Source organism: Tachysurus fulvidraco, chromosome 14 (assembly GCF_022655615.1).
Source record: "Tachysurus fulvidraco isolate hzauxx_2018 chromosome 14, HZAU_PFXX_2.0, whole genome shotgun sequence".
NCBI lineage: Eukaryota > Metazoa > Chordata > Actinopteri > Siluriformes > Bagridae > Tachysurus > Tachysurus fulvidraco.
The window spans coordinates 20,650,602-20,662,974 of record NC_062531.1 but is presented as its reverse complement, the minus strand read 5'-3'; the positions used below and the strand labels follow the sequence as shown (position 1 = coordinate 20,662,974).

The following is a 12,373-nucleotide window of genomic DNA, read 5'->3' as shown; positions in this document are numbered from 1 at the left end:
GACGCTATATTAGCATGCAGCTACAAAAGCAGGGGCAGGACATGATACAGTGATTTCTTTAGGCCTAATGCTTCAGTAAGGACTTCGGATTTGTATCTAAGTAGTGATATACATTCAAACCCTGTTTTTAAACAAAAATCAGGAAAATAACCATATTGATAGGGTTGAGATGGTTAGTGCTAGTTAGTCACATGAGAAAAAAATAGCTAGTAAAGTTTATGATGTATTATTATCATGCTGGGGTTCAGCAGTTACACCAGTTTCAAATGGTTTACTAAAGTTAAAGCAGAAAATGATTACCTCTTAAACTGAATTCAAATGTGAAAGAAAAATATAGTTACTGAAAGTGAGAAAATGTGAGAAAAACCTATCAAAGGCTAACTAACAGCAGTTTTATTGCAGTGCTTCTCATAGGAGATTTTTCAAAATGTATTAAGTAAAAATCTAAAGTTTTAGGTTAAAGAAACACACAAGCTTGTAAAAACCAGACTTAAAGTTTAGTCACAATTAAATTGTACTTATTTCTCACGTCTGGTGATAAGTTAGCCTAAGATTTATTTCGCCTGGTGTGTAGACATGAAATCTGTAGATAAAACGTGCCACCATCCACTGCTTGATGTGCAGGTTTATTTGTATCTAACGATTAAATCTTTACTGGGGAAATGAGCTGAAAATCAGGAAAAGTGTCACCACAGCAGATTGTATTGGGGTTGTTGTATGTCAATATTAAATTGTGGTATTTTAATGCATCTCAAAGCTTAACTGCACAAGCGAGAATAATAAACAGGATACAATCAGAGGTGTGTTAGATGGTTGTCTTATGTAATAAAAAAAGACATGTCAAAATCATCTACACATAAATAAACAAACAACAAAAAAAACAATCTTTTGTTTTTTTTTTAAATGCGAAAAGTAAACGTACATATACTTATTTAGGTTCCAGAAGAAAAGCTAAGACTGACAGTTTAATTTCTGTGATACACGTATAATTAATATTAATATTATTTCTAAAGTTTTTTTTTTCAAAGAACAGATGCTTAAAATTTGAACTTGTTATTGTACATATTTTCAATTTAAAGTAATTTCACATATTTGATTGTTATAAAACAAAGTAATTGTACTTATTTTCTCAACTCTTCACAACTGTTCTTCCTGAATAGCTCAAATCCTGGTTTACTGTTACATTTAATGTTTAATGTAGTCACATTTATGTAGTCCTGTAGTGCAGATGTAGCCTCATATATTCATCAGCCCCGGGACATGTGTTAGCTTCATGTGGCTCTGGCCAGACCTTTAAATTTCACTAGAGAGAGTAAAGTACTTTCCAATACTTTACTTTACTTACATCACAAGTAACCAACTATTGACTTATCCTGGAGCATGTCTACAAACTCCCTAGGGTGTCATATTTGTTATGTAAATTTCTAAAATCACTCTGAAGACACTTTGAAATCATGGTGTTCAAGCTTGCTCCGAAAGGTTTTCTTGCAGTGTTCAAAAATGTATTTAATTTCTACAACAAAATTGTGAATGCGGAGTGATATTAGAACCTTCAAGATTGTGATGTTTGTGCCCAGAAAAGTGAACAGTGTATCAGATGCTTTTTAGGTGTTTGAGGCTGAGAAAAGAATGTTATTTAGTGAATTTTTGTCAGACAAACAATCAAGCAATTTATTAATTAGTATAAAATTGAATACATAAAGTAGATAAAACATCTGTCAGATTTAGATAAAACTATATCTTATAAATTTTATTTTGATAAAACTAAAGAGATGGTTGTTGACTTCAGAAGAGCACAGAGCGACCACTCTCCGCCGAACATCGACGGATCATCGGTAGAGATCGTCAAGAGCACCAAATTTCTTGGTGTTCATCTAGAGGAGAACCTCACCTGGTCACTCAACACCAGCTCCATCACCAAGAAAGCCCAGCAGCGTCTCTACTTCCTACGAAGGCTGAGGAAGGCACATCTCCCTTCCCCCATCCTGACCATGTTCTACAGAGGGACCATAGAGAGCATTCTGAGCAGCTGCATCACTGTCTTGTTTGGGAACTGTACCATCTCAGATCGCAAGACCGTGAGGGTCCCGAATGCTTCTGTACCTTTTTCCAGACGGCACCGAAGCACTCGGACCCTCACGACCAGACTGTGTAACAGTTTCTTCCCACAAGCCATCAGACTTCTCAATAACTGAACTGAATTGTACTGAGCACAACATACACACGCACATCATCTGTATGGACTACACAGACCTACACCAAATACACACTCTTCCAATATACATCCATCAACTTGTTTACATGCTGCTTACATTCAACTATTTACCTGCTGTTTTGCACACTTTTTACTTTTTTGCTCTTTGCACACACTGTCTAACATTTCAGTCGCTTTGCACATACTGTACAGTATTTCACTGGTTTGCTGTTTTTGCAGAATCCTATACATTTTTCTGTTTCTGTTTATTGTCTTTTGTGTATTGTCTTTTTTGTCTTTTTTGTATTGTCTTGTAACGTTTCGTCTGCACTGTCTTGTTCTCTTGTCCTGCACTGTTTGCACCAGGTTGCACAGTTGCACTTTATGTGGCTAAAGCTACTTACTAAGTCCTTAGCCCTGTCTGTTTTATGTAGCACCATGATTCTGGAGAAACGTTGTCTCATTTCACTATGTACTACAACAGCTATATATGGTTGAAATGACAATAAAAGCTTCTTGACTTGACTTGACTCGACTTGATTTATATTAGATATAGCCATAATCAGGGCGTAGTGTAGATTTTGTTGTTATAAGTCGTTAATACACATTCACCCAAAACTTTAGCACTCAATATATCTACTCTGTGGGGATTGGTGATTCGTTGCCATTCCTTGGAGACTGACCCATTTATGTCATAAACATCATCATCACCATTTTCCAGTGCTGGATTGTGGTCAAGGAGCTGAAAGCAGTAGAAGATTGCATACTACATACTTAGGTGAAGGTAAAACAATAGTGAGAGTAGATACATGTTATAGTGGCAAGTGTGAATCAGTTACCAAAATAGAAAAGGAAATAATTATTTGGCCAGGTGATCATTAACAAGCAAACACAGGTATAAGAATCAGAATCAGGATTATTGGCCAAGTGTGTTGACACACACAAGGAATTTAGTTCCAGCTGTTTGTGACTCTCAAAAGTACAGACATAAATAACACTATACTATATAAGACAATACAGATATAAATAACACTATACTATACAAGACAAGACAATACAGACGATGTGATACAGTATAGACGGTATGAATATTAAATATGAATACAGTATATATGGCTGATCAGTTATGTACATAAAGTGTGAGAAGTGCATGGTAGTGCAAATAACAGTATTGGGCAATATTATGCTTTTTGTACAATATACTGCAGCAGTATATAAGTGTGTGTTACATATACGGATGATGTCATGACTGACAGTTCTGGTAATGCAGTACTTATAGATATGAAGCAGGGAATATAATCATGGTGAGTTGTTAATCAGGGTGATGAGGAGCCTGGGGAAAGAAACTGTTCCTGTGTCTGGCAGTTTTGGTAAACAAAGCTCTGTAGCGCCTGCCAGAAGGGAGGAGCTGAAAGATGTTGTGTCCAGGGTGTAAAAGGTCTGAAGTGAAAGACTAGGCTGATCTGAGATCAGAGACATCGTGACTAGAGCTCTGAATCGCGACACTTCCGGTAACGAGTCAGCCTGCTTTACGGCAGCTTAAACAAACCAAAATGTCAAGTTTGGTGGGTTGACAAACCAGATAGCTGACATGGAGCTTAAAATGGAGTTTCCGTGGATTTACGTGAGGAAGAAAATTGGGTAAATCCAGAGAATCGTAAGACAATCAGCCGTTATTAGGAGCGAGTCGAGATATTTTTAAGGTTATCTCGAACAGACAACGTTAGCTTTAATGCTAACTGCATAAGTAACGTCCAGGTCAGTCAGGTGACTCATAAGCGCGATAAGTAAATAATAAAGTTTTACTGTTTCACTGGTCGATATTGTACAAATTGGCGTTCAGAACTAACATTCGGTAATTCAGGACCCATAAGAAGACGTTGTCGATGTAGCACAAAGCTTGTTGGTGAGAAATATGACTTGTTTACTCGGTTACATAAGTGACTAGAGCAAGACTGACTTATAGCTTTTAATTACAAATAACCTTCCAAACGTCTTGTTAACGTTCAGCCTTTCAGTTCCCGATTGCGTGGTAATGAAATAATAGCAAAGTGGTTCGTAATTAAAGTAGCATTCAGACATTGTGCCACTCCCACTTCGCATACTCAGGAAGTCGTTTCTCACTCGGTTATATTCTTTTTTTGATCCAGAGAAATCAATATCACCTGATGTGTGATTACTCAAAAGATATCAGGTCTAAAGCAGACACCATGTGGCTCCAGCAGAGATTAAAGGGACTTCCTGGTTTGCTCTCAAGCAGCTGGGCCAGACGTGTTTTGGTTGTTTTGCTCCTTTTCTTAATATTTTACTGGTACCTGAGTCCTGATAGGATCTTCAAGTTCACCGGATTCTTCCGGGAGCCCGGAGGCACTGCTGGGGTCTGTCTGCAGACTGATATTAACAGATGGACAACGCAGGTCGACCGTGGTGAGGGCATCATGAGCACGCCGCAGATGAAAGTCTCTGTACCGTTCGTAACAGGTAACGGACAAGTCTTGGTGGACGTGGATTCTAATAAACTTTGGGTGAGGTTGTCCTCTCAGCCGGGTTCAGCCCCAGTGCACCTGACGGAATATTCCCCCATAGTGCGATGGCAGATAGCTGGAAAGCATTCAGAGGCACAGGCAAAAATGTTGTGGTACCGGAAAGGCTCTGTGCTCTCTTCCCGGTGTATCCTGCTCGATACTTCCCAGTCCTCTCAGGATTGCGTTGTCATTCGGGAGGAACACATTGCACACCGTAGCCGATCTAACGTCTACATTCAGCGAGTTCACATTAACAACCCAACAGACAAAGCAATATCAGTCGAGGTGTCTGTGGAATCACCATCTTTTAGGGGTGTTACAGAAAAGACAGAAGATAAAGATTTCATGCTGTCCACCGGTAAAGTTCTTACAGAAAAGAAGGAAACGGTGTTGATGGCTGTGGGAACGAAACGACTGAGCCCACGCTTTCAGGTTCCTGCGAAATCTGAGCATACCGAAAACATAGTGAGCGTAATTCACACATCTGAGCCCGTCGAGCCCTCGAAGATGGACGAGACTTTCAGCAATCTTCGAGATGACATCAAAAGAGAGATGGTGGAGTTGCTGCGAGCAAAACTGGAAGATTTGGTTCAGGAGCACCAGCAGGCTTGGGCGGATCTTTTCATATCTGGCAAGTCAACCAAAATGGCTAAATCTTCATGTTTCTATTTTGATCATTTCATTTCAACCATATAAATACTATGCATGAGATAAGATATCACTCTACCAAAAATGAAAAAACTTTCATTTCTGTATCATGTCAGGAAAAAAAAACATTTAAAATAATTATTTAACCACACTGACACACAAATACAAAAATTCAGTCCTGCTAAAAGATTCTTTCTTGTCTTGTTTTCATAGGTATAGAGATTAGGAAGATCACTGATGCTCACACGCCATCGAGCCGCACGGTCAACACTACACTGTACTACATCCTCTCCTCCTCCACAGCTCCCCTGCTGGAAAGCAGCCTCAGTGCAGAGGAGCGCGATAAGCTGGAGGCAAGCCTGAACTACGCAGATCACTGCTTCAGCGGTCATGCAACCATGCATGCCGAGAACCTGTGGCCCGAGCGTGTGAGTGGCACTGCTTCTCTCCTGCAACTTGTTAATCTCTGGACATTAACCCTCCAAAAGCGTGCCTGCAAGGCTCTGGTTTCAGCAGGTGCTCATGGCATGATGCAAGCCGTGACGCTCAGCTTTGGTGGCCTGCAGTTCACAGAGAACCACCTGCAGTTCCAGGCCGAGCCGAGCGTCCTGCATAACAGCTACTCGCTGCGCGGCTTGCGCTACCATCGTGACCGTATCAGCCTCTCTGTGTTGGCTGATGCGGATGGCCGGCCCTCGCTGCACGTCTCTGTTAAACCACAGGACGAAGAGAAGCCGGTGAAGCTGTACGCCTGTGAGGCAGGGTGCATCAACGAGCCCGTGGAGCTCACGTCTGAGCCTCGGGGTCACGTGTTTCCCGTTTTAGTGACGCAGCCTCTCACGCCGCTGTTATACATCTCGACAGACCTGAGGCACCTGCAGGATCTGCGCCACACTCTGCACGTTAAGACCATCCTAGCACACGACGAGCACATGGCCAAGCAGGACCCAGGTCTGCCCTTTCTCTTCTGGTTCAGCGTGGCGTCTCTTGTCGCCCTTTTCCACCTCTTCCTCTTCAAGCTCATCTACAACGAGTACTGCGGCCCCGGCGCCAAGCCACTCTTCAGGAGCAAGGTATAAATCCATCAGGGATCCCTCATCAGCTTTGTGGTGGTGTTTTGTGGATCTCCTTTATTTTTCTTCCGTCACTTTCTTTTTACTCCCCAAATCCTTTTTGTTCCTTAATAAAAGTACTGATCAAAATGGTTGGTGTCGGGAACCTGTTCACTCTCAAAACTTTGTTGGAGAGTAAAGTAGAGGGGAAGACAACTCTACAATCATCCTCCTGGGTGTTTTTCCCCCACACAAACTCCTTGCTTAACTGAAAGCACCAGTGTAATTTTGGCTGGCACAGCTGTGTGATGTTCTTGAAGATCCTAATGAAAGTTTTCTTTCTTTGTTTTTTTTTTTTGTTTAATTATTGTTGATGCTATTAATAATGATTTGCGAGTCATAAAAATAAATGAAATATTTATTTTTTTATACAAATCCATCTTTGTTTGCGAGATCACAACGTTCTTCTGTCACATTTAATTGGAAATACTCAACTTCTTTCTTTACTCGTGTAGATTATACATTTCACACGTCAGAACATTGTGAAGTAGTTCAATCAATTTTATTTAATACTAAGAAATTTGTGCATAAATTCTTCACTGGTGCCTTCAAGTTCTTCTTCCTCTAAGCTGGTAAACGGGGTCTCTGTCTGTGCACTCCACCTCTTTCCTTTGGCTTAGGTGTTTAAGGTGTCTTGTTCTGTTTAGACCATTGTTTTTAACCACTGTGCATAAGGAACACAAACTGAAGAGCTCTAACCAAACACCTACTGCCACAGCAGTGGAAAATGAAGCTTGCTCACATGGTCAGTGGTTAGAATCAGGTTTCATATCTTAAACGTTTGATGCAAATTAAACCCACTGCTTGTATGGTTTAATAGACAAACCATGTAAACCCAATGTCTTGCTTCTAACACACGTTAGATTCATAATTCATCATGGGATTGTAAATATATTATATGCAAACATTTCATTTGGTCAAAAGAAAATCTGGACCCCATCAAACCCAAGCCAAGAATTCCATTATTCCTCGGTGGTATAAAGCAATTGGAAAAGAAAAAAAAATTTTTTTGACTTTGTTCTATCTGTTTTAGTTTATAAATGTGAAACTGCATTGGTAGACATTATAGGTAAAATTTCACATTATATAAATACATTATAGGTAAAATTTCAGGTTGAAAGTGTTTTTTTTTTTTTTTTAATTATTAATATTATTATTCGCTTTATTGTTGTTTTATTTATTGTTTTTTCCCCTTTAGTGTCAGCTTGGAAATCATTGGTGGTTTGTGGTGTTGCATTTGTTTGAGTCTTGATTTGTGTTTTTATATTGACTCACTATAATTAAATTAACGAATCAGAGGTCTTGCTCGTTGTCATTGATGTTTCTGCTGAGACCCGCAAATGTGATTATTGTTAACTGAGATATTGGAGGCTAGAAGTACATAGAGATGTCAAAATCCAGGAACTACTGTAGCATCCCATTCAGAGAGAGACAGGGAGGGAGAAGGTGAGAAAGAGGGAGGGAGAAGGGGACAGAGAGAAAGAGGGAGGGAGAAGGAGGGAAGAAGGAGAGAGAGAGAAAGAGGGAGGGAGAAGGAGGGAAGAAGGAGAGAGGGAGAGGGAGGGAGTAGAAGAGAGGGGGGAGTAAGACTGGAAGAGAGAATGGGAGAGAGAGAGAATAAGAAATAGAGGGAGAAGGGAGAGAGGGGGGAAGTGGAGAGAAGGAAAGCATGGTAGAAGGGGGAGAGGGAGAAGGAGAGAGAGAAAGAGGGAGAGGAGAAGGGGAGATAGAGAGCAAGAAAGAGGGGGAAGGGGAGGGAAGGAGAGAGTGGGGGGAGGAGGGGAAGAGAGAGGGAGAACGAAAGAGGGTTGGTGGTGGAAGGGAGATTAATTTACGGTGATGCCTGAACTAACACGATGCTTGATTTAGATTCGTTAATTTTAGTGAAGTTTAGTTAAGTTCCATTTAAGTGTAAAGTAGCGAGTAAGTGAACGAAAGTGAGTGTACGTACGAGACAAAATTCCTCCTCCTCCGCCTGTTTACTCCTCCCTCAACCTCCGTGCGCATCTTCCGTAAAGTAAAACCAGTTTATTTTTGTTTGTTTTTATATAATATTTGTCATTTATAAATACACGTACTGTACATTTTTTCATATTCAAATCACATAAACAAAACAACTGGATAAGTAGAAGATGGATGGATGGATGGATGGAACGAATTAAACTCATATCTCGAGGCATCACTGTATAGGCATAAAATAGACAATTTGCAATACATTATACTTGGTGCATGTTATCATTATTATAATGTACAAAAGACGATAGATGATATTCATGCCTGTACCATACAAGCATATTTTATAAATATATATTGTGGAAAAGTTTTTTGATCTATATTGCCCAGCCCTTTTAACCATAAGTAGAACTTTCAGAACTACACAGAGTACTTTTAGAAAAATGGGTTCCTCAAGCGTTCTCTGGGTGGTTAATGGCTTTCGAAATGAACTCCACATGGAAGCTGTAAAATTTCCTCAAGAGGCACAAACAGACAGAATTCCTTAAGGGTGCTGAAGTTAATCTATTTTTCCCTTATAATATATGATCCAGAAAAACTTAGAAATATATGTAATATAAAGATAAGCCATTTGCCAAACTTCCATATTTAAAAATAATGGCAAACCTGATTTCATTTAAAAACAAAGCTTTCTCCTATATGTATGTTCACGTATTAAAAATACAGTTCATTACAATATGTATAAAAAAAACAGATATTGATTTTGTTTACACTTGTGACTATCCACATTATTAGAAACGAATGCAGTTTTCACATTCATGCAATTATTCAATCAGATGAACATGAGGCAGCAGCACAGTGTATAAAACCTCTCCAATTCAGTTTCAGAGCTTCGGGTAATAATCAAATATCAGAATGGAGAACAATATGATCTAAGTGATTTTGTTGGTGGCAGTCAAGCTGGTTTGAGTTTTCATACACTGCTCCTCCTGATATTCTCACACAAAACAATATTGTCTACTCTTTATTCAAAAGTGGTGTGAAAAACAAAAAGCATCCAACCGTTTAAATGTAGAAGAATTGCCAGACAAGTTCGAGCTGAAAGAAAGACTATTGTAACTCAAATACTCACTCTTTACATCCGTGCTGAGCAGAAAAACATCAGAGAATAATGGTCTACTTCCAGCCCATCTGATACCAACTACCATGCCAAGACCATAGTCACTTTTCGTAATCTAATAAAATGCATGATAATATGTATTGTGCTGCTGATTGGATAACTGCATGAAAGCATAGACGTACTTTATTCTAATTAAAGTTGCCAGAGAGTATATATTTCTATTGAATAATATTCAGTATTCAAGTATTCCAAACGAATGTTATCCTTAGTGCACTGACATTGTGAAAAAGCCACAAAATGTCTAATTCCTACTTGTTTAATATCTGTCTCCAGCATGAGGATGTCGTCTGACCTCCATCAGGTAATGTGTCGATCTTTAAGGTGAAGCCCTTCCTGAAGTCCTGAAGACAACGAGTCAAATTTGCCTCGCCACTTATTTCTACAACTTAGTCAAACTTTACTTAATGGATATTATTATTTACTTATTTTAATTAAAGCAAAATCCATGTTGCTCTATTGGTGCTGTTTAAGTAGGAAAAACAGGAATGAAAACTATAATGCAGAGCTAAATTTGTGGAAATGCTAATATTTTAGGTAGTATTTAGTTACTATTTTAGTTTTTTTTTTTACTGAAGGTAAATGGTACACAGAAAGAAACTGTTAATTGTGCTTGTTGTACTTTTAGCATCAAAGATTAAAGACCGGGTTTGTTCGTTGATTCCGTGACATGGTCTACTGTCTACAAAATGCTAACATTCCACATGGCTATGTTTAAATTTAAACCTTTGTTTCTCATTTGATTTCATAGATATTTTGTCTGTTCTATGTTCTTACATTTAGTTCAGGGTTTATTGATTTACTTTTAATATTAAGTGACTTGTAAGTGAAGCAGGATAAAGTTCAAGCACCGAGCTGTTGCGATGCTAATTTTCTCTCAAATCACTAAAGACTACACTGTTAAAGAAAGAAAAGACAGAGACATAACTAAATTGTGAGAGTTACAGTAAGTAGTAGTAGCTAGTCAGGATGAAATTTAGAAGGTTAATTGGTGTATCCAATGCCGAGATGTACAATAAAGAAAAGCCAGTAGGTTCTTATATTTAGAACCTACTACACGCTCCTTACTGTTGATCAGTGTCAAACAAATATCAGACTGAAAAGGATATTTAAAATGAAGGATGACTAAAATGTAGTACTAATAATTGAGGGTTAAGAGACAGTAAAATCTGAACATGTTGTGCCTGTGCTTGTACATGCGATTAAAGTCTTCCGTTGACACAATTTATAGTGATTTATACAATCACTTCGAAGTTTTATGATGTCTGTTGTATAATTTGCCCAAGTGTAATAGATGCCGATACCTTTTAGGATTTCCTAAATTAAGGTAAATGTTTTAAAGTCATTTCGGCACTAATCATCGACAATAAATGTATTTCTATACAATATGCACATATAAAAATGGTTTATGGTAGACTATAGATTTGCGAATGCAGATGCAAAAAAAAATGTAAAAATGAAGGAGAATGAAAAAAAAAAGATTTGATTAATGCTGTAAACTGGGTATTAGTGAGGTGTGGAGGGGGGAGGGAAACTTTTTTTCATTGGGTTTATTATTTTACACTTTGTTTGCTTTTTTAAATTGGTTATAATAAATGTATTGTTTGTGGAAAATTGGAATGATGTTTTTCTGTTGAGCTTCATGTGATTCTTTGCATCATGACGATAAAAAAATAAAGTTTGGAGTAAAGGTTATGCATCGAACTGACGGGATGCACTTATTTCCAGGGATATCAGAACAGCGTAACAGATATTGCGTCATCGGGTAGGCGTGGCCTACTTGATAATCTAACCCTAACCATAAACTTTTTTATGACTTTTTTTAATAGCAGCACCATTGGGTGTTCCAAAATATTTAATACTTATTTTAATTAATAAAAAAAATCTACTTAGTGAATTACTTAATAAACCATCTGAATAACATAACATATCCTACAAAATATATAAATGGATAATTGAACCGTGTCATTTAAATAGTGGAGACGTTTGATGCTCTATACCCGGGCTATTCAACCCGGCACGCAAGGTAATTTGTTCCGACCCTTCAAGTCGGACCCTTTATGGAGTGACACGCGTCTGTTGTCGCAGCAAAGAACAGGAGCCACGTGACGGTTATAGAGTGGCGCGCGCAGCATCTCCTGTGAGACGCAATGACTGACATGACGATGACAGACGAGAACTTTTCCTACAATCATTTCTTCAGTTCCTTTCTTCATTTCCCCCTTCACAAAAATAACGGGAATTTCAGTGAAACATTACCCTAGCTGTATCTACACGTGCGATCCGTCATCCCTTACCGCCCAGCACGTGCACCACTGTATGAGTGTTGCTATGACAACTTAAAAATACATCCGATATCACTGCTCTAGCAAAATCTAAAAAAAAAAAAAAAAAAAGTAATTTCCCTTATTAGAAGACGGCATAAACGTTTGCCGTTAAATTATTTAACTGTAAAATATATAAATAAATAAAACATGAAACAATATTAGTTTTCATATTGTGTATTTTTTATATGTGCACTTAAATCTAAGTTAAAATGCACTGATCTTGTTGTAATGCAGTTTCAAAATACAACAGGTACATTTACAGCATTTGGCAGACGCCCTTATCCAGAGCGACGTACATACGAGCTTAAATATCTAACATTGGATACATTAATGCTGGCAACACGTGCATGTTTAAATGTAGAGGAAAAAACTTACTTGGGTGTCTTTTTCGTGCAAAAATACAACATATGCTATATTGTTTTGTCATCGCTCATGTT

General features: G+C 38.4%; 1 protein-coding gene across 2 annotated transcripts; it reads left to right on the top strand.

Annotated features, from left to right (window-relative positions):
* Nucleotides 1-3,692: 3,692 nt before the first annotated feature.
* kiaa2013 (KIAA2013 ortholog) lies at nt 3,693-11,304 on the top strand. Of its 2 annotated transcripts, XM_047799845.1 has the most exons (4): nt 3,707-3,835; nt 4,345-5,350; nt 5,581-6,440; nt 9,886-11,304. In XM_047799845.1, exons 2-4 carry the CDS (start codon nt 4,363-4,365, stop codon nt 9,901-9,903), a joined length of 1,866 nt encoding a protein of 621 aa, XP_047655801.1. In that variant the 5' UTR covers nt 3,707-3,835; nt 4,345-4,362; the 3' UTR covers nt 9,904-11,304. The 2 variants fall into 2 exon arrangements, with proteins under 2 accessions (XP_027023057.1, XP_047655801.1); XM_027167256.2 differs by having other exon boundaries at nt 3,693-5,350.
* The last annotated feature ends 1,069 nt before the right edge of the window (nt 11,305-12,373 follow it).

What these genes read in the sequence shown, in the direction of transcription:
- kiaa2013 (XM_027167256.2), top strand. Translation starts at nt 4,363, where the DNA reads ATGTGTGATTACTCAAAAGATATCAGGTCTAAAGCAGACACCATGTGG. An exon ending in GGCGGATCTTTTCATATCTG is followed by an intron (nt 5,351 to 5,580) that starts GCAAGTCAACCA and finishes TTGTTTTCATAG; the next exon opens with GTATAGAGATTAGGAAGATC.